The 21,333-nt window shown below is 39.8% G+C and overlaps 1 protein-coding gene across 6 annotated transcripts in view; it reads left to right on the top strand.

Moving 5' to 3' along the window:
- The window catches only part of PARD3B (par-3 family cell polarity regulator beta), a 985,497-nt gene that overhangs the window by 32,874 nt on the left and 931,290 nt on the right, over positions 1-21,333 (top strand). Inside the window, exon 2 of one of the 6 annotated variants that reach the window (XM_036928151.2) lies at positions 10,165-10,229. The exons of the other annotated variants lie outside the window; for them this stretch is intronic. Coding sequence (XP_036784046.2) covers positions 10,227-10,229 — 3 coding nt within the window. The 5' untranslated portion in view covers positions 10,165-10,226. The remainder of the gene's footprint in view (positions 1-10,164; positions 10,230-21,333) is intronic. 6 annotated transcript variants of the gene reach the window in all.

Below are 21,333 nucleotides of genomic sequence, written 5' to 3'. Positions count from 1 at the left end.
TTGTAGTTTTCAGAATATAAGTCTTTCACTTCTTTGGTTAGGTTTATTCCTAGGTATTTTATTTTTTTTTGATGCAATTGTGAATGGAGTTGTTTTCCTGATTTCTCTTTCTGTTGGTTCATTGTTAGTGTATAGGAAAGCCACAGATTTCTGTGTGTTGATTTTGTATCCTGCAACTTTGCTGTATTCCGATATCAGTTCTAGTAGTTTTGGGGTGGAGTCTTTAGGGTTCTTTATCTACAGTATCATGTCATCTGCAAATAGTGACAGTTTAACTTCTTCTTTACCAATCTGGATTCCTTGTATTTTTTTGTTTTGTCTGATTGCCGTGGCTAGGACCTCCAGTACTGTGTTAAATAACAGTGGAGAGAGTGGGCATCCCTGTCTAGTTCCCGATCTCAGAGGAAATGCTTTCAGCTTCTCGCTGTTCAATATAATGTTGGCTGTGGGTTTATCATAGATGGCCTTTATTATGTTGAGGTACTTACCCTCTATTCCCATTTTGCTGAGAGTTTTTATCATGAATGGATGTTGAACTTTGTCAAATGCTTTTTCAGCATCTATGGAGATGATCATGTGGTTTTTGTCTTTCTTTTTGTTGATGTGGTGGATGATGTTGATGGACTTCCGAATGTTGTAACATCCTTGCATCCCTGGGATGAATCCCACTTGGTCATGGTGTATGATCCTTTTGATGTATTTTTGAATTCGGTTTGCTAATATTTTGTTGAGTATTTTTGCATCTACGTTCATCAGGGATATTGGTCTGTAGTTTTCTTTTCTGGTGGGGTCTTTGCCTGGTTTTGGTATTAGGGTGATGTTAGCTTCATAGAATGAGTTTGGGAGTATCCCCTCCTCCTCTATTTTTTGGAAAACTCTAAGGAGAATGGGTATTATGTCTTCCCTGTATGTCTGATAAAATTCCGAGGTAAATCCATCTGGCCCGGGGGTTTTGTTCTTTGGTAGTTTTTTGATTACTGCTTCAATTTCGTTGCTGGTAATTGGTCTGTTTAGATTCTCTGTTTCTTTCTGGGTCAGTCTTGGAAGGTTGTATTTTTCTAGGAAGTTGTCCATTTCTCCTAGGTTTCCCAGCTTGTTAGCATATAGGTTTTCATAGTATTCTCTAATAATTCTTTGTATTTCTGTGGGGTCCGTCGTGATTTTTCCTTTCTCATTTCTGATACTGTTGATTTGTGTTGACTCTCTTTTCCTCTTAATAAGCCTGGCTAGAGGCTTATGTATTTTGTTTATTTTCTCGAAGAACCAGCTCTTGGTTTCATTGATTTTTGCTATTGTTTTATTCTTCTCAATTTTATTTATTTCTTCTCTGATCTTTATTATGTCCCTCCTTCTGCTGACCTTAGGCCTCATCTGTTCTTCTTTTTCCAATTTCGATAATTGTGACATTAGACCATTCATTTGGGCTTGTTCTTCCTTTTCTAAATATGCTTGGATTGCTATATACTTTCCTCTTAAGACTGCTTTTGCTGTGTCCCACAGAAGTTGGGGCTTAGTGTTGTTGTTGTCATTTGTTTTCATATATTGCTGGATCTCCATTTTGATTTGGTCATTGATCCATTGATTATTTAGGAGCGTGTTGTTTAGCCTCCATGTGTTTGTGAGCCTTTTTGCTTTCTTTATACAGTTAATTTCTAATTTTATGCCTTTGTGGTCTGAAAAGTTGGTTGGTAGGATTTCAATCTTTTGGAATTTACTGAGGCTCTTTTTGTGGCCTAGTATGTGGTCTATTATGGAGAATGTTCCGTGTGCACTTGAGAAGAATGTATATCCTGTTGCTTTTGGATGTAGAGTTCCATAGATGTCTATTAGGTCCATCTGTTCTATAGTGTGTTGTTTAGTGCCTCTGTGTCCTTACTTATTTTCTGTCTGGTGGATCTGTCCTTTGGAGTGAGTGGTGTGTTGAAGTCTCCTAAAATGAATGCATTGCATTCTATTTCCTCCTTTAGTTCTGTTAATATTTGTTTCAGGTATGTTGGTGCTCCTGTACTGGGTACATATATATTTATAATGGTTATATCCTCTTGATGGACTGAGCCCTTTATCATCATGTAATCTCCTTCTTTGTCTTTTGTTACTTTCTTTATTTTGAAGTCTGTTTTGTCTGATACCAGAATTGCAACACCTGCTTTCTTCTCTCTGTTGTTTGCTTGAAATATCTTTTTCCATCCCTTGACTTTAAGTCTGTGCGCGTCTTTGGGTTTGAGGTGAGTCTCTTGTAAGCAGCATATGGATGGATCTTGCTTTTTTATCCATTCTATTACTCTGTGTCTTTTGATTGGTGCATTCAGTCCATTTACATTTAGGGTGATTATTGAAAGGTATGAATTTATTGCCATTGCAGGCTTTAAGTTTGTGGTTACCAAAGGTTCAGGGTTAGCTTCTTTACTGTCTTACTGTCTAACTTAACTCGCTTGTTGAGCTATTATAAACACAATCTGATGATTCTTTATTTCTCTCCCTTCTTATTCCTCCTCCTCCCTTCTTCGTATGTTGGGTGTTTTGTTGTGTGCTCTTTTTAGGAGTGCTCCCATCTAGAGCAGTCCCTGTAGGATGCCCTGTAGAGGTGGTTTGTGGGAGGCAAATTCCCTCAACTTTTGCTTGTCTGGGAATTGTTTAATCCCTCCTTCATATTTAAATGATATTCGTGCTGGATACAGTAGTCTTGGTTCGAGGCCCTTCTGTTTCATTGCATTAAGTATATCATGCCATTCTCTTCTGGCCTGTAGGGTTTCTGTTGAGAAGTCTGATGATAGCCTGATGGCTTTTCCTTTGTAGGTAACCTTTTTTTCCTTCTCTCTGGCTGCCTTTAATACTTTGTCCTTGTCTTTGATCTTTGCCATTTGAATTATTATGTGTCTTGGTGTTGCCCTCCTTGGATCCCTTGTCATGGGAGTTCTTTGTACCTCTGTGGTCTGAGACGCCATTTCTTCCCCTAGTTTGGGGAAGTTTTCGGCAATTGTTTCTTCAAAGACACTTTCTATCCCTTTTTCTGTCTCTTCTCCTTCTGGTATTCCTATAGTGCATATGTTATTCCTTTTTGATTGGTTACTCAGCTCTCTTAAAATTCTTTCATTCCTGGAGATCCTTTTATCTCTCTCTGCATCAGCTTCTCTGCGTTCCTGTTCTCTGTTTTCTAGTCCATTAATGGTCTCTTGCATCTCGTCCATTCTGTTTTGAAGTCCTTCCAGAGCTTGTTTTATTTCTGAATTCTCCTTCCTTAGTTCTTGCATATTTCTCTGCAAGTCCATCAGCATGGTTATGACTTTTGTTTTGAATTCTTTTTCAGGAAGACTGGCTAAATCTATCTCCCCAGGTTCCTTCTCAGGGGAAGATGTAGAAGCTGTCGAAGCTGTCTGGATTAGTCTTGTCTGGATCATATTTTTTTGCCTTTTCGTGTTGACAGGTGCTATTGACTGTCAGCTGGGAGGGCCAAAATTTTCACTTGCTACTGGCCTTTCTTTACTGGGACAACTGCGACCCCTAGTCGCTTGTGTTGGGTAATTGCGTGTAGACTGGGTCTTTGTGTTTTGCCTGGCTGGAATGGAGGAATTTCCCTTTCTGTGGGCGTTTTGCCTTAGGCTGCTTCTCTGCTTTCGCAGCGCCTGGAGGGGTAATGGACGGGGGGAGCTGTTTGGCTGTTTACCTCCGTGAGGGGTCTCAGAGCTGTTGCCCATGGGGCTAGTGCGCCTGGTGTTCCCTGTAATTTCCAGCTGCTGTACTGTGACCTGGGTTGTTTCCGTCAAGCTGTTAAGTCCCTGTCCCTTTAAGACTTTCAAAAAGACATCTACAGAACACTCCATCCAAAAGCAACAAGATACACATTCTCTCAAGTGCACACAGAACATTTTCAAGAATAGCTTTTCTTTGTCACAGGGGCATCAGCTTCGGCACCCGCTCAGAGGTCTTGCTGCCCTGTTCCCCCAGTATCCAGGGCCCTCCGCCCACGCTCTGTGTCTGCGCTCTGGCCCGGATGGCTGGGGCTGGGTGTTCGGCAGTCCTGGGCTCCGTCTCCCTCCCGCTCTGCCTATTCTTCTCCCGCCGGGAGCTGGGGGGAGGGGCGCTCGGGTCCCGCCGGGCCGGGGCTTGTATCTTACCCCTTTCACCAGGTGCTGGGTTCTCGCTGGTGTAGCTGCAGTCTGGCTGTTGTCCTGTGTCTTCTGGTCTCTCTTTTAGGATTAGTTGTATTTGTTGTATTTTCAAAAATATATATGTTTTTGGGAGGAGATTCCTACTGTTCTACTCACGCCGCCATGTTGGCTCCGCCTCCTCCTATGGGTATTTATTTTTAAAAAAAGCCTTCTCACTGGAGAAAGGCAAAGTGGTGGTGAAAAAAAAAACTCTGGTTGAGAAGTGTAGAAAACAGGAACTAGACTAGACATATTGGAGGAGGAGAGGTCGGACGGGTTCTAGGTCTAACAGTCCATGTCCTGAAAGTTTACTATATTCCAAATACCATGTAAGGGCTTTATATGGATTCTCCCATTCAGCCACTGCAAGAACTCACTGCAAGACTACTCCTGTTCTCATTTTAAGGATGCAAAAACAGAGGCATGTGAAGCTTAGTTATCTTGCCCAAGGTTACAGAGCTAGTAAGTTGGAGACTGAATTTGAATCTAGGCAGTTCGGTCGCAGCCTACAGAAGTCCTGATGTGAGAAGAAAGAATTGCATGTACCCAAGTTCCAATCGTCCTCACTGCAGCTTCCGGACTCTGTGACTGGGGGTAAAGTTATTTAACTCACCTGAGACTGTTCCCCACTTGTAAGTGGGTGTAACAATCGTAACAGTATAGAGTTGTTAAGTTTTAAATAAGGTGAAGCATGTAAGTGGTTTGGCCCGTAGAAGGAGCTTGTCTTCTCTCTTGTTTTCTGAACAGGGGAGGAAGTGGGGGTGGTGGTTTGCACCTCTGGCCAACCCTGAATGTCTTGGGCATATAAAACACCTCCAAGGACATCTCTGAGCTTTCACACGTTGCTTAAACACATGCCCCACACAACTAGAAACTTCCTAAGGTTTCTTCTTGTTCTACTCTTTGGTGATTCCGAAGTGAAATTTTTACTTTCATAAAGTCATGTCCACTTATTTATGTTCTGTTAAGTGTAGGATTGCCCTCAGAGTAGACTGTCTGCTTATATGGGCACACAGATGCATAAGTGTGCTTTCATGGGCGAGCAAGGGAATTTTCTCCTAGCACTCTTGACTCCTTTTTCTTAAGGGAAGGTAAGTGTTTACCTCTTTTTATTTTGACTTTCTTTGGATTAGTCTTCTCTTAACTATTAAGAAAGAGGGAAACAAGTGTAGGGGAGACCCTCTTAGGGTCTTTGGGTCTGGGAATTAAACTGATGTTAGGCAGATTAATAGGAGAAAAGCATACAGGTTTCATTTTTTTATACATACATGGGGGCCCTCACAAGAGAATGAAGAACTGAATAAAGTTTTTATGCCTTTTTAGACAAAGAAACAATAAAATCCTGAAGAATTGGTAAGGCAAAGTGATATGGGCTAGAGGCAGTAAATTGTGGAGAAATGACTAGGAAGATAAGGGTTAGTTTAACAAAGTTTATTTAGATTTTTCTTGGCCCAGTTCCTCATCTCTGGAGATAGAATGTCTTCCTGTCTCCTGGTATAAGGAGGGCACCTTTCACATGGGAGATTTCTCTCCTGCTTGGGTAAGAGCAAGGAGGGTCAGAGCATCCTTCTTGCATCTGATGTCTCAGGTGTCTTTAACTCCAAATAATAGGCCAGAGTTTGGGGTGGCATGCTCAGAACTCCTTTGCAAGTTTGAGTAAAAATAGATTGTAGTATCTTTTTTGATTTTTTTTGCTAATCATTCTGGGATCCCCCAAGGGTCTTAAGAGTAAGAGGTGACGCCCAACCTCAAGGTTTCTCTTCTACAGAATGGGTAGGATACACAGATTAGTTGATGGATTTGACATCGAACCAGGCTTGGATTATGGGGAATCTCTTCCCCACCTTTATCCCTCCCACTCCGTTCTCCCAGATCTCTGTTAGCCATGTCCCTGCCTGCACATAGCTGTGGAAGGAAGGCTTTTATACAGACAGAAAGAGGTGTTTAAATAAGTATCTGTGTATCCATACAGATAACATTTGCTTTATTAAAAGCAACTGAGTGTATATCTGTGACATGATTCCTAACATGGTCTAAGGACCACCAGAGTGAGAATCCCTTCGGGGTGTTTATTAAATAAAGGTATTCCTGGCCCACCCCAGGTACACTGAATCAGAACCACAGTGCCATTTTTTGTGGTTTTAAAATATTCTTTTCATGGATTGACCAAATTTCACTTTGATGAAAAGCAGTAATGCAAACTTACCATTTTATTTAACCTTGCTTAGATCTTGGCACACACATTTTTCAGGGTAATTTTCTCTTGCTTGTCACTACCAGTGAGGGCCTGTTTGCCAGAGTTCCCAGTGAGCTCACTCGTGAGCAGCTCTGGGAGTGTGGTGTGGGAGCCAGGGAGACAAGGGAGGGGAGGCCTGCGGAGTGAGGCAAGGCTGGAGCCAGCAGTATGTAGTTCATGGAATTAGATTCAAGGCAGAGGTAGTCTGTACTCAGGAGACCTGAATTCAGCTCTCTTAGGGAGCAGAGGGGTAAAATGAGGTTCATATACGTGGAAGGCAGAAGAGGCAGGAGGCTCTACTGGGAATAGGGTGGGAGTGGAGTTATGTGGCTGGACCTTGGCCAGGGACCCTTGGAACTGATTAATCTGAGGCCTTTTCATCAGGGTGTTTATGATATGACATGACTGTTCAGCCACTGAGAATTTGTTTGATAATTGAATATTTAGACATTGAGCATAATGCATTACTTGGATTGAGCGTACACACTGCTTGCACACAAAGGGTAAACTTGAAGATAGCTAATTAAGGGCACACAAGTACTAAGAACAAGCTGTTAGTTAATTTCTAAAAAATGTGCTGTGTTTACTCGAAATTACTATTTTAAAATATTCTAGAAAATAGAAGAATACATAGTACACATTCTAGCTTTCCAGTTCAGTTGTTCCCAAAGTTTGCTATACCTTGGAACCACTTGGGAATGTTTTAAAAAATACTGTTTCTTAGTTCCTGCTCCTAGACATTCTGATTGAATTGATATGGAGTATGAACTGGACACTGGTATTTTAAAAGTTCTCCAGTCCCTCACTTTTAGATGAGGAAATTCAGGTCTAGAGAGATTGTGAAGTTTTCCAAGGTCACATGGTTTAGAACAGAGACAGGATTAAATAAACAAAAGTCTCTTGACTCTTAGCTCACAGTCCAGAAACCACTCCAGGCCTTGCAAACAAAGGGAATTTAAAATAGGGCATTGTTGACATAGATGATGCAAGAGTTGAGGAGGCAAACTGGAGATGGTGAGGCAACTGAGAGGCCAGCAGGAAGCTGCTACATCACCCCTAGCGGCTGGAGAGATGAAGGGAGCAAGTGGTGTTTCTACTTCCAGATGCAGGAGATCTTGGAGGGAGCTGGATCCACGATGGGGGTCAGCTGAGACGAATAGAGGGAGCTGGAGATGCCACCTGAAGCAGAGGAGGCTCCTCTTGGCCCACGCACTGTCGTCTTGCACTGCTACTTCCTATTGGTTCTCTCCAGAGCAGAAGCGCCAGTGGACCTGAGCAAACCAGCAGGTGACCAGCGGTGTGCTGAGATCCTGGTTTTAGAGCAGATCTCTGGAATCTCTCATGAAGGAGGGTCTTACAGGTGTTTCTCAGTAAACTGTAGGTGGAAGAGGGAACAACTTTTTTAATGAATAACCGTATTAAAACTGACAGTTTCTTATATCTATTTTCAATAAGTGGTGCAATGAAAAGATTTAATACAGGTGTGTACCTTTTCTTTAATATCCTCTTTCTGTTTCAATTCAGGCCCACATCTCTCTCCCATTCAACATGTTTATATTTTGCAGCCTTTATATTTAAAATATGTGTAGATTTAAATAGACCCCTTGGTAATCTTACCTGTGCTAAATCTTAAACATTCTTTTGAGAACTAGTTACTTCCAGATATATCAACTAATGCCTGATGATCCCACCTATGTATGTGGAATGATGGATTTTGCCTTACCTGTCATTTTATGGCATTTTTGAAGAAAAATGGAATCATAGTACACTGCATTTTATTTGTTCTGCCTGACAGCTCAACTACTTTGCACCCAGCGGAGCTCAGTCCTGCCATCCTGCTGCTCTAACAGTAGCTCCCCTGTACAGCGCAGCATTCTTGAGACTTGGATAATGAGTCCAGTGTCATAAAGGGGGCTTTATTAAATACAATACCATATTTTCTTTCTAATGCCATTCGGGTTAATTCCATTATCAGTGCATACCTGATACTCTTTAAACCAATAGAGGTAGTAGCATAAGGGACTTTGTAGTGATACGAAAGGTGGTGAGGATCTTTTCAACTGAGTGCTCCTACCCTGGCTTCCCCATCGGTGTTTGGTGTTTCTGTAGGTCATGATCCTAAAACTTGTGTCCATTTTAACCTATCTCACTGAACTACTGTGAGAGGAATTAAATAGCAGGCTTGCCCTTGTTTTGAGAGTGAAGCTGCCTAAACACTAAGAGCTTAAATGCTGCTCTAAGGCTACCAGCAAGGGAGGGGCAGAGGCAGGGTTAGAGTTGGTTCCTAATTTCCCGCGTTTTGCTGGAATTGCCAGTTCCAGGTTCGGGTAGTGTGTTCTGACTTTATTTTCCCTCAGAATTAATCTGCAGTTGATGATACCTTTCACAATCAAAAAGAACATGCGGGCCTGGAATTTATGACTTCCCCAAAGCTACTTTCCAACATATCCATAAGGAAGTTTTGCCCAGGAGGCAGCTCTTTACAAGTTTATTATCCTTTAGTTAATTGGACTGTTTTTAGTGTTTGGGAGATTGTATATTTTAACATAGCACATGGGTGATTGATAGCAAATATTAAATGTAACAAATAACAAACTCTGTGAACATTTTGTACCATTACCTACTTTTAAAAATACACATGACTAATGCCAATGAATGTGGTGAGCTCTTATGATTATTTTACTTGTATTGTCCATTTCTAACACAGAAATTGGAATCTAGAGGATGTAACAGTCTCTTCCCGGGATGGACAGGGGTGCTGGGTAATGGAACCAAACCAAACCTCCAGACTGTATTATATAATTGCAATATAAAAGTGGAGTGGAAACATTTAGTAAGCTAATGACTCTCCATGTCTTGTACAATTGTCCGTGTGTGTGTACATGTAATTTTTTTAAACACTAGGAGCTATGCCAATGGTGCTGTGGAGGATTTGCCAGTAAGATAGAAAAGACATAACTTATATGGAAAAGCCAGAAAGCTTTTATAAGAGAGATGTTTATGGGGTAAATCTTCTCTTTTACAGGACATAAAGAAGATAAAAAGTTATTTTATTTTGGTTAATTCTGCTCAGATTACCACATTATTTAAAACTGAGAGAATCTCTAAAAAATTGAATTTTCTATTTTCCATCTACCTTAATTACTTTTTAGGGGGCTTTTATTCATTGTAGGCAATGAACTGTCCACAGATAAATGGAATTGTTGATAGACACATTCATTTTGGAGCTCTTCTGTAATCGAATATATATAATCTATACAATTCTTCTGTAATGTCAAGGTATTTGGATTGCTCTATGAGGTCAATTAAATACAAGAAGGAGCTTTTTATGCTCTGGATTGAAAGCAAAGGAAGCCACTTCACTGATTCTAAATTTGTTTTGCAAAGTCCCGAGTTACTAAGATTAAGTTCATCCAGTTTAAACATAATCAATCGCATTCTGTTTGCTCTGAGGGAGAAAAGCAGCTCCTGTGCCATCTCCATTGGCTTTTTATTTTCTCATATAACTTTCATAATGCCAGTCTGAGGGAGGGTGTACATTAGAATTATAAACAGCCTACTGCAACAAGTCACGGGATCTGACTTCAGAACCCAAACCAGTTGCTTCTCATGTTGCTGTGTTGATGTCAGTGAACTGGACCTAGGCGCTCTCAGTCACGTCAGATGTGGAATTCTTTCATGAGAACAAGCTACGCAATGTGTGGGGGTTACAGAAACCCATTTATCATATACATAATGAAATAAAACTGGCCTCTAAGAACACATTGGTTTTTTTGTTAGTATTGAGGATGTTGGAACTTCTGGAGTAAGCAGGTAACCTGTATGTCTAATTCAAGGGCTGAATGGTAAGAGCCCCTCTGAGGGTTTTTTCACTTTGGTTTCTGTAGAAACTTTCATCCCCCAGTATCTGAAATGCAGTTATTTCCACCAGGCTTTCAGTTTCTCTTATGGTTTTCAAAAGTACTACATCATTATATTTGGTGATTTTATTTACTTTGCATAATTGTTCCTAATCTTTATTTTCAAATTAAATCTTATTCTAGAATACTTAAGTGAAAGGTACTTTGCTTTTTCTTTTTATATTTGGAATACATCACTTAAAATAGCTTCCTAAGTTTACTTTAAAAATGAATAGATTCAAAGAAAGTTTCTATTCCCCTCTTCCCCCAAATGAAGAACAGTCCCTGGAGAAAGATTTTCTTTTCTTTTCTTTTCTCTTTTAAACCAGAATCATAATATTTAAAATTGGAAATTATCTGTATCAGTTCCCCTTCGATGCAGAAGTCGTGATATGCTATGTTTTCTGGAGGACACAGGGCTGGGATATCTCTACTTGAATATAAAAATCCCCTGTTCCTTCAATATCTTTCCTAGAATGTGGTTTCCAGATGGCTCATGACCTTGGTTTATTCTCTCTCTCAAGCTCTGGATGCCACCTTAAAACAAAACCAAAATCTTAACATTTAAAAATTGTAATCACATCTGCTAAGACCAGATAGGTTTATGAAGGCTCACCAGGCTGCTTAGGAAAAACCCTTGTCTGATTGGGGGCTTGACTGAAGCGAGACTGATGGAGGCTTTTGACAGGACTCTGCCCTCAGGGAGTTGCATGTAGCTGGGACAGTAGCACATATTCATTTGGTATAATCGGGGCAGAATATGAGAGGTTCTGCCATTTGGTCATTAGGTGGTAAAACATGTTAAAATGCAAATGCTAGAAGCAGAGTGTTTGGGAAATGTCCACAGGAAAGGAGGAGCAGAGCTGAACCTTGACAGATAGGGAGCAGAGGCATTGATGTGGGAATAGATGTTGGAGCAGATTTGCAAGGAGACTGATCTGATTTCGCAGTATTCATGGAGGGATAAATAAAATAGGACTGACTACCATGAGGCCTCAAATGCCACTGTGCTGACTTTGAACTTGACATTGAAGGAATGGGGAGTCAGTGTATCACTGGTGTAACTGAATAAAGGCAGTACTTTTATCAGTATTAATCTGTTTGGGTTGTTTAGAATGACCTGCCATGGGAAGGGAATAGAATCTAGAAAACCAGATATAGCTATTGCTCAGAGTTCTAGGTACTGACTCATGTTTGATTGTACCAGAGAGGTCCAGCTTAGGGTGGATGGATTACAAAGGAAGGAATTAAGGTAGGAAGACTCAAAAGGATTGTTAGAAATAGTCAATGACAGAATTTGTATCTCAGATGACCATGATTTTTTTATGTAGGTGGTAGGGAGTATATTCGTGCAATTGACAGAATGGGAGAATGGGAAAGAGAATTATTTTGTTTAATATTTCAGCTCTGAATGTGGACATTTACTAGCTGTGTGCGCTGGGGCAAATCAACTTCTCTGTATCAGATTCTTCATGGAGAGAATAGGCATGTGATCCACCTACCCTTATGATTATGGTGAGGCCCAAATAGAATAATGAGAGAGAGAGAGAGAGAGAGAGAGAGAAAGAGAAAGGGAGGAACATGACAGTCAAAACAAAACAAGGAAATCGAACTTAATGGTTTTTTCACAGTGCAAGATGGTAATACTTTTAAAGGAAGTAGAGTAATAGGAAACAAAAAATGGGTCTGATATAAGAGGTGAAGGTGTGATTTCTTACCTTCTGGTAGTTTGATTGCAGAGATTGTGTAAGGCCCTCCTGACCCATCTTCTGCCCTTTGGCCAAAGTCATCTTTCTAAAAATGAATCTTGTGAATTCTCTACTCAAAATGTTGGCTACTCTTGTTTCTAACTGTCCCCAGCATGAAACTCTACCCTGAGCAAGTCCTAATGGTCCTTCACATTCTGGCCCCACCAAAATTTTAAATAATGTTCAGTATGTGATTTTTTTAATACCCACTATTTGGCAGGCAGTGAGCTGAGCTCTGACAATATCTGACATAGAGCTTTAGCCATGCTTAGTTACCCTTGGCAATTTCTCAAACATGGGAAAATAGGGGTGAGGGAAGGGGAGTCGTGTGGTACCGTGGAAGGAGGAAGGAATTCTAAGTCTAGGACTCTTCCAGACAAGTGTATGTAGTGCAAGTATACAGCTTATTATTCAGATGGAGCCACTTTAAGGAGTAAAAGGGGGTGCTGTTAATAATTATGCCTGGACCACAGGCGTAAACTGGGACTGTCCTAGGCGTATCAGGATGGCCTAGGCAGAGAGCTTCCTTCCCCTGTGGTCACATCACCATAGCAAGGCTGTTCCTCACTCTCATTGGCTTGTGAGCTGTCTGCGCTCCTACAGTGAGAGGCTGCTCTTTGGGATGGGTGCGGGGTCCAGCTCTGCAGAATAGCCTCCTTAGTGAGAATGGGAGGGCTGTGGGCAGGGTGTGGAGCTGAGATAGGTACCCTCGCCCAGCTCAGGAGTGGCAGCAGCTTTCCGGCTGGGTGGGCAGTGAACCCAACACGGTGTCATGTTTCAACAGTAAGTCTTTTGGACCCCATGGGCTGAGAGGACAGGGAGGTGGGAATTTGCTTCTTGAGAATCAGAGCCCTGGTTCCAACTTTGCCATTGAACAACTGCTATCCAGGGCCGTCTCTTCCCCTCCCGGTCTCACTGCAACTAGGAAGAATCCTTGAAGAAGTGTTGGTGAGAATACTACTCAAATGGACTCCCTGGCTTATGGATGCTTTAGTTTATCCTTGTTGACATGGGTGCTGATGCTCTGTCACTAAAGGCCCTTGCCTTGCTTTCTGCTGGTCTACGGATGGTGAGGTTCAGAGTTTCACTGCCAGGGGAAGGAGCAAGGTGCTGGCGACGTGCCACGAAGAGACCTCTCTCTTGTGGCTGTTCTAGTCACAAGAGAGAAGACGTTGCTCATGGTCAGAAGATGACTATGGACTCTCTCCAGGAAATACTCCTCAGTATTTCAGTCTTTTTTATAAACTGTTCAAGTTTGTGACCATCTATGTGTGTAGAAATACCTCTCTTTAAAGTAGAATCAGTCAAATATCTGCTCTTTAGTTCTTAGGAAGGCCTGAATCACTATTATTTCTGCCCTAAAGCTGACAAGAACAATGATTATAGGTGTTTTCAAATTATATATGCAACATAAAATAGGGGTTTGTTTTAAAGATTGGCAGTGAGACTGTTCTATATTGTGGTTTTCTTCAGCATTTTGGAATAAATTTAATATTTCCATTTGGGGTTCAACAACTTAAATGGGGAGAAATTGCAATTTTAATAATAAGCACAGGTTAATTGCCTACTTTGTCTTTTATATTAAAATGAATGTTGCAATTACTATGTATTAATACCTGGTAAACTAAGTTCGTTTTTCATTTGGGACTAAAAAAGGATTACTTCTAAGCAGGCACACAATGTATCCTGGTAAATAAAATCTAAGTGTGCATGTATATATTTATTATGAAGCCATCTTATGAATGCACCAAATGGAAAGAGAAGGAAGCAGATTGTCTTGTACTGTGGAGCTGACAGAATGTTTATTAATGGCCATGGATTTGAAATGAGCATCTTACTAAATGGAAGTCTTAGGCCAACCTCTGACCCTTTTGTCTTAAAGGTTTGAGAACAGATAATATGAAAGAATACCAGCTTTTTTCCAGATGGCTGCATGCCTGATGTTCCTTTATGTTTAGCTGTCAATCAAATATGAATGCCCAGTGATTATAAGTGTCTCTTTCTCTTTTCTGAACTGAAATGAAACCTTTTATGCATTGTGTGTTAAAACAGATTAACTGTTTGGCTCATCAGTAGGGAAATTAGAACAATAGCTGCCAACTCAATGGTATAGGAAAAGAATGTCCTTTGGGGCTTAGGGGCTAAGATTCATAAGCAAATGGTGTGTCCAAGTGTCAGGCTTGGGAAAGATGAGTGTTATAAAAATAATTCTCCTGAATTTTAATTTTGTAATTGCATCTGGATGAGAGTAGTCGTCTCTAAGAAGCACGCAGGATTTGGATAAATTTTCCCTAACTTTTAAATACTTTTTAGTTGGCCCATCATTAATTTCTGTAACATGAATTAAAAATGATGTATTCACATGTAATGACATGTGTTTAATCATGAAGGCATAATGCAAAATTACTCTCTAATGTTTTCCTACCTTTTAGTGTGCTAAAATTGTTTTTTAAAAGTATGTATATTTGATAAGATACACATAATGGATAATTTGAATATCATTTTTTTTTCTACCAATACTTGCAATTTTGTGATCTGAAAAGCAAGTAAGGTAGACAATTATCATTTAGGTATGGTTGAAATGTAGACCTGCCTAGAGGGCAAGGGGGCAACTGGTGACCTCTCAGTGACCTCTAAAGGAGATGGAATGTAGGAGATAGCTGGAGGCCAAGGGTCTGAGGGGACCAACCATGTCCATTTTAGGAAGTTAGAGTACTTTGAAACATGCTGGGCTGACTCACATTCTCAGCCGTGAGTACAAAGGTGGCTCTCATTTTCCCTGGAAATCCATAAAATGAGTTAAGTACAATATTTTTATAATCTAGTAGAAAAGAGCATGTCTGATCTGTTTATTTACTTCCTATTTAAAATGATTATTTTTGTAATAAAAGGTTTGTTTTTCCGGTGGTAGTCATTCTTCATGGAAAAGTATACAACAAAACTTGATATTAAACTGTTGTTTTAACAACAATTGTGTTCTTTAAAACAGCTAATGATGAAAATAAGCTTAAATAAAAAAATCAGCTAGTCCACTTTGGTTAACTTGTCTTCATAGAATATTTTTTATGTTTTTAATTTCTGACTTTATGTAACTTTTTAAATGATTTATGCCCAGTTTTACAACAGCTTTATTGAGAGGTAATTTATACAGTTCATCCATTCAAAAGGTGCAATTCAATGACATTTTGTGTATTCGTAGAGTTGTTTTTCTATTGTCATAATCAATTTTAGAGTATTTTCATTACTCCCCAAGGAAATTCCATTCCTCTTAAATTTCATCCTCTAGTCCCTTTAGCCACTGGCGACCCCTAGCCTATTTTCTGTCTCCATAGATTTGCCAATTTTTGACATTTCACATGAATGGAATCAGAACCAATATGTGATTCTTTATGATTGGCTTCTTTCACTTGATGTAATATTTTCAAGATTCATCTGTGTTGTAATGTGTCAGTACTCATTTCTTTTTATGGATGAACATACTCTATTGTATATATATACTGCATATGATACATTTTGTTATCCATCTTTTGAGAGACACTATTTGGCCTCATTTAATTTTTCTAGGTAAATACTGAGTAGAGCAGGGAGTGATCTCATTGGCTAGAAAAACCAGAATCAGAAATGACTTGGACCACTTCTACTGATCAACAAGGTCAACAAACTTGATCTCATCTCATGCATACCTTAGAAATGCAGAACTTGGGCTGGTTCTCAAATATCTTTCTGCTTACACACTGCTCTACTTTCTGCCTTTATTTCCCATATCTCCCTTTTAAAAAAATTTTTGTTATCATTAATCTACAATTACATGCAGAACATTATGTTTACTAGGCTCTAGATGCTGGGAACAAGACTTCACCAAGTCCCCCCCACAATCCTCATAGTCACTGTCCATCAGCATAGTAAGATGCTGTAGAATCACTACTTGTCTTCTCTGTGTTGTACAGCCCTTCCCTATGCCCCCTCAACATTATACATGCTAATTGTAATGCCCCCTTTCTTTTTTCCTGCCCTTATCCCTCCCTTCCCACCCATCCTCCCCAGTCCCCTTTCCTTTTGGTAACTGATAGTCCACTCTTGGGTTCTGTGATTCTGCTGCTGTTTGTTCCTTCAATTTTTCTTTGTTCTTATACTCCACATATGAGTGAAATCATTTGGTACTTGACTTTCTCCACCTGGCTTATTTCACTGAGCATAATACCCTCTAGCTCCATCCATGTTGTTGCAAATGGTAGGATCTGTTTTCTTCTTAGGGCTGAATAATATTCCATTGTGTATATGAACCACATCTTTATCCATTCACATACTGATGAACACTTAGGTTGCTTCCATTTCTTGGCTATTGTAAATAGTGCTGCGATAAACATAGGGGTGCATCTGTCTTTTTCAAACTGGGCTGCTGCATTCTTAGGGTAAATTCCTAGAAGTGGAATTCCTGGGTCAAATGGTATTTCTATTTTGAGCATTTTGAGAAATCTGCATACTGTTTTCCACAATGGTTGAACTAATTTATATTCCCACCAGCAGTGTAGGAGGGTTCCCATTTCTCCACAACTGCGCCAGCATTTGTTGTTGTCTGTCTTGGATGGTGGTGATCCTTACTGGTGTGAGGTGATATCTCATTGTGGTTTTAATTTGCATTTCTCTGATTGATGTGGAGCATCTTTACATGTGTCTGTTGGCCATCTGAATTTCTTCTTTGGAGAACGCCTGTTCAGCTCCTCTGCCCATTTTTTAATGGGATTATTTGCTTTTTGTTTGTTGAGGTGCGTGAGCTTTTTATATATTTTGGATGTCAACCCTTTATCGGATCTGTCATTTATGAATGTATTCTCCCATACTGTAGGGTACCTTTTTGTTCTATTGATGGTGTCCTTTGCTATACAGAAGCTTTTCAGCTTGATATAGTCCCACTTGTTCATTTTTGCTTTTGTTTCCCTTGCCTGGGGAGATATGTTCATGAAGAAGTCGCTCGTGTTTATGTCCAAGAGATTTTTGCCTATGTTTTTTTTCTAAGAGTTTTATGTTTTCATGACTTACATTCACGTCTTTGATCTATTTCGCATTTACTTTTGTGTATGGGGTTAGACTGTGATCAATTTTCATTCTCTTACATGTAGATGTCCAGTTTTGCCAGCACCATCTGTTGAAGAGACTGTCATTTCCCCATTGTATGTCCATGGCTCCTTTATCAAATATTAATTGGCCATATATGTTTGGGTTAATGTCTGGAGTCTCTATTCTGTTCCACTGTTCTGTAGGTCTGTTTTTGTGCCAGTTCCAAACTGTCTTGATTACTGTGGCTTTGTAGTAGAGCTTGAAGTTGGGGAGCGAGTCTCCCTCTTTTTAACCAGGGCCAGCACACTGCAAAACTTTAGTGGTGGCATCTAAATATTTTAGTGTGAAAATAGCCCTACTGAAAATTTTCACTAAGGCATTCATCAATAGTGTCTTGACTATTCCTGTGTATACAAAACTCTGCCTTAAGTACCAATATTAATTGTGATTATGACACTCTAAGATATCACAAGGTGGTCCCATCACATTTGCTTCTAAAACGGAAGTCCTGAATTGAATACATGAAAAGGAGTTTAAGGAATTAAGGCAGATAAATGTTAAAAGGACTTTGTGAGATTATTTTCATTAACACATGGGGATAAGGTCAAATGCTGGTGCCAGAAGATTCTGGTCTCTGCTCAGGTCTGCACACCTTACTAAGTCATTTTTTTACTCTTCCACTCATTACCAAGTCTTCTCATGCATTTCAGTAAATACAATGTCTTTTTATAATAACACCTATCTGGAATATTGAGAAATAGGCAGTGCATCAGGCTTCTCTGTAGAGTTTACCCACGTAAATTCTCAAAATAAGAGCAAAGAATTAAGATGGTCATTGCTCTAAAAAGGATGTGAAAAGAACTCAGAGAAGGTAACAGTAGTAACCATGTGTGGAGAACATGGTGTGTTCAGGTACATATGTGCTAAAGCCTTACACAGATTTAATCCTTACAAGTATCCTTTGAGTAGGGAATCTTATCTCCATCTTACAGGGGAAGAAGTCAGAGGTAAGTTATTTTGCCCAACATCAGACACCAAGCCAGTGGTGGAGCCAGACTATACCTAGGCCGTGGAACTCCAGAACCCGTGCTTCAGACCCCAGTGCTGAACTGCACCTGCAGAACTTGAATTCCTAATCAGCCTTTCCTGTCACCACTGAGTTCTGTAAATGTGCTTCCAGAGAGAAGAGCAATGTTTTTCCTCCCTTTCTTTTAGATAGCTCTATGGCTGGTGGTTTTATTCTCTTACTTATAAAAAGAGTGCATACTCATTGGAGAAAAAGTCAGAAACACAGTATAAAGAACAAATTAAAACATTTTGAAATTCTGCAATGCAGTATTAAAGAAAATAGTGGTCTCAGATATTAAGGTGATTGCAAGGGATTTGATCAAGTACCTTCCTTTCATTATCACTGTTTTTAAATGCAAAAATCTGAATGTTGCTTGCAGTGACCTGGCTAGAGAGCCAAGTCTGTTCCTTAGGGTCATGAGTCTACCACGTAGAAACCACTTCTAAGAAATTCCTGTTTGTCTTTTGTTGTACAGGTTGCTCATATGCTGCATCAGTTCAGAAAGTCCTGTTTGAACCTTAGCTTACCTGAATTATACCTTGGAGACATGGAAGTTTCTTTCTGTAGGAGAATTCATCAGAATGCCTGCTTGAGATGCCAAGAAGATACTGCCCCCTTCTGCAGTCTCCCAAACAGCAAAGTCTAGTGTGTCCCATCCCATCCCCTGCTCCTCCCTGACCCAGAGTGGGAACTCTCCTCTTTCTTAGTCATTGATGATGGGCCACGATGAGGCTAAGCAATGAACAGACTGAAAACTGAGATGGAGTCAGTGCTTTGGCAAGGATGGGCACCACAGGGGCTAGTGTGTTGAAGACAGTGGTTGATGGTTTGACTCTTGCCCCATCTCCTGCATGCTTATGGGACTGTCGCCTGTTTGTGGAATGTTGGCTGTGGGGATGAGGGGGCATGGAAGGAAGAAGCTGGGTGGGAAGCAATAGTTTATAGAATATCAAAGCACTATCGCTGCATATTAAGATGTGGAACACATATATTTCATCCAACTAAAAGAAAGGATTTTGTAAGGTCTTTTATCATTTTGGGGCTAAGCAGGCAAAGTTTTAGAGAGTTAAGTATCTTTGTGTAAAGCCACATGGGTAAAATAAGGATATATTTCAAACATTTCATTTATTCTTGCTTTGTCTTAAATTTTATAGTAATTAATTAGAACCCTGGTCAAAATTGAGACTCAATTTTATTTTTAAGGGAAATGAGAGACTGTTGTGCTTTTGGGCTCAATTTGAGTCTCCCAGGAAACAAAGAAATAAGATTTTATTTATTCATTCAGCAAATTTTTTTTTTTTTTGAGCCACTGATTATTTGCAGGTGCTATGCTAGATGCTGGGAACAAGACGTGCTCTGCTGTCATGGAGCTCTGACTACTGGGTATAAAGACAATTCAATAAAAACAATACAGCACTATAATGAGTCTTGGAATCATTTTTTTAAACAGAGAATGCATTTCATAAATAATTACATTTAGAATTATGAAATCAGATAAAGAAGCATAATGTCCTTGGTTTCTATTGTCTAATAACCATTCTTTCCTCCTTTTTCATTTTAAAAATAATTTATTTAAGAAAATTTCAAACTTCCACAAATATAGACTGGATTCTGGGTCCCCCACCCTCATCCCCCAACCCCTACAGTTATCAACCACTGGCCGATGTGGTCCCATCTTCCTTCTTTTTCTACCTATTTTGTTCCTTCTTGTTTTTCCTTTTTAGGCATGATGAAAGTCTTAGAGCAGGGCTTCCTGTGTGATAAGGAGACTATTGAACATTATTTTGCAAGTAACTTCTTGTATCTTTTTTATCTTGCATCTGGAAACAAAGAACGCATGACATGGGGCTTTTTTTGGCGGGGGGGTTGTTTAGCAGAAAGACAATAAAATGGTTATTTGACTTCTCTGTTCAAGGATGAGTCCTACTGCTCATAAAGGACCTCCCTTTTGCTGGCTTCAGAGGTTTAGAGGTTTGTTTACTTGGTGGAAAAGTATATGGATTATTGGTATAAAAAAAAACCCAAACAAACCCAAAATGTAGAATTCCCTCAGAATCTTTTAAGTAAGCAAAGCTTTGCAAGAAAAATTTGGAACATTTGTATTTATAGTTATGTGTGTGTAAAGGCAGCAATTTCAGGCTTTTAAGGAATTAAGCTTGCTGGAAAATTAGGTATGGGAAATTAACCTGCCTAATTCATTGCTTGATTTTTGTGGGGCTCTGTGATTATGTGTGCTGAGGACACTATTGCATACAACTATTAATGCTTCCACAACTCACTTCTGAGAAAGGAAGTTTTTTCATGTGGCATAGGCTGTGTCAGGTTTTCTTCTGTTACAGACCTGCACCATTGATACCTATAGGACAAATAAGAGGTTCCATGAATAAATCCACACTAATAAATATGGGCCCTTAAAAGCCTCCCAGGTATAGTTGTGTTGTTTTTGCTGATGAGAGTCTTCCTGAAAATGCTGTTGTTTTTTTTTTAAACCTTATCTCTCCAGGCAAGGTTTAAGGGAAGGTAAAGAAAAATCAGTACAGGTGATGTCAACTTAAACCTGGAATTTGGAGGGAATGCAGTTGTTTGCATTGGATTACACTGCTAACATGTGTGAATGTGCTCTGCAAACTCATTTCAGGTTCTTAAACATCTCACTTAGGGAAGGAGAACAGGTAATATTGACTCTTTTCTACTCTTGAGTAAATAGTCCTAGATGGGCGAGTGAGTGGTGAGCTGGGACTGGAACTCAAGTCATCACTGTTGTTAGCGCGCATTGCTGCTCAAAGGAGATCCTGGCACACTGTAGGTGCTCAGGAATTGTTTGAATGAATGGAGTGGAAATATTCAAAATTAACTCTTCCTAGAGTGCACCTGGTATTACATAGAGATCATGGACAAATAAGTTAGGATATGTTAGTCTTTGGTAGAATCACTAAGTTTTGAGTATCTTTTGCAGGCAAAGAAGTCACTTTACTTTTGCTTAATACAGTGCATAGAACCGTATGACTGTGGTGCTTTCTTGTTACAGCATGTCTGTGAATGTCCCACAGAATTACCATTATGTGTAAGAGCCTTTTGGAAGTAGTTTTCTGAAAATTTGACATTTATTGGGTAGGACCACCAGAAAAAAAATTAAGCTCAGATCTTGGCCTTCTGCTTTTGTCTTATATTCATT

The sequence above is a fragment of the Manis pentadactyla genome, chromosome 6 (assembly GCF_030020395.1).
Source record: "Manis pentadactyla isolate mManPen7 chromosome 6, mManPen7.hap1, whole genome shotgun sequence".
Lineage (NCBI taxonomy): Eukaryota > Metazoa > Chordata > Mammalia > Pholidota > Manidae > Manis > Manis pentadactyla.
This window is presented reverse-complemented; position numbering and strand designations above follow the sequence as displayed.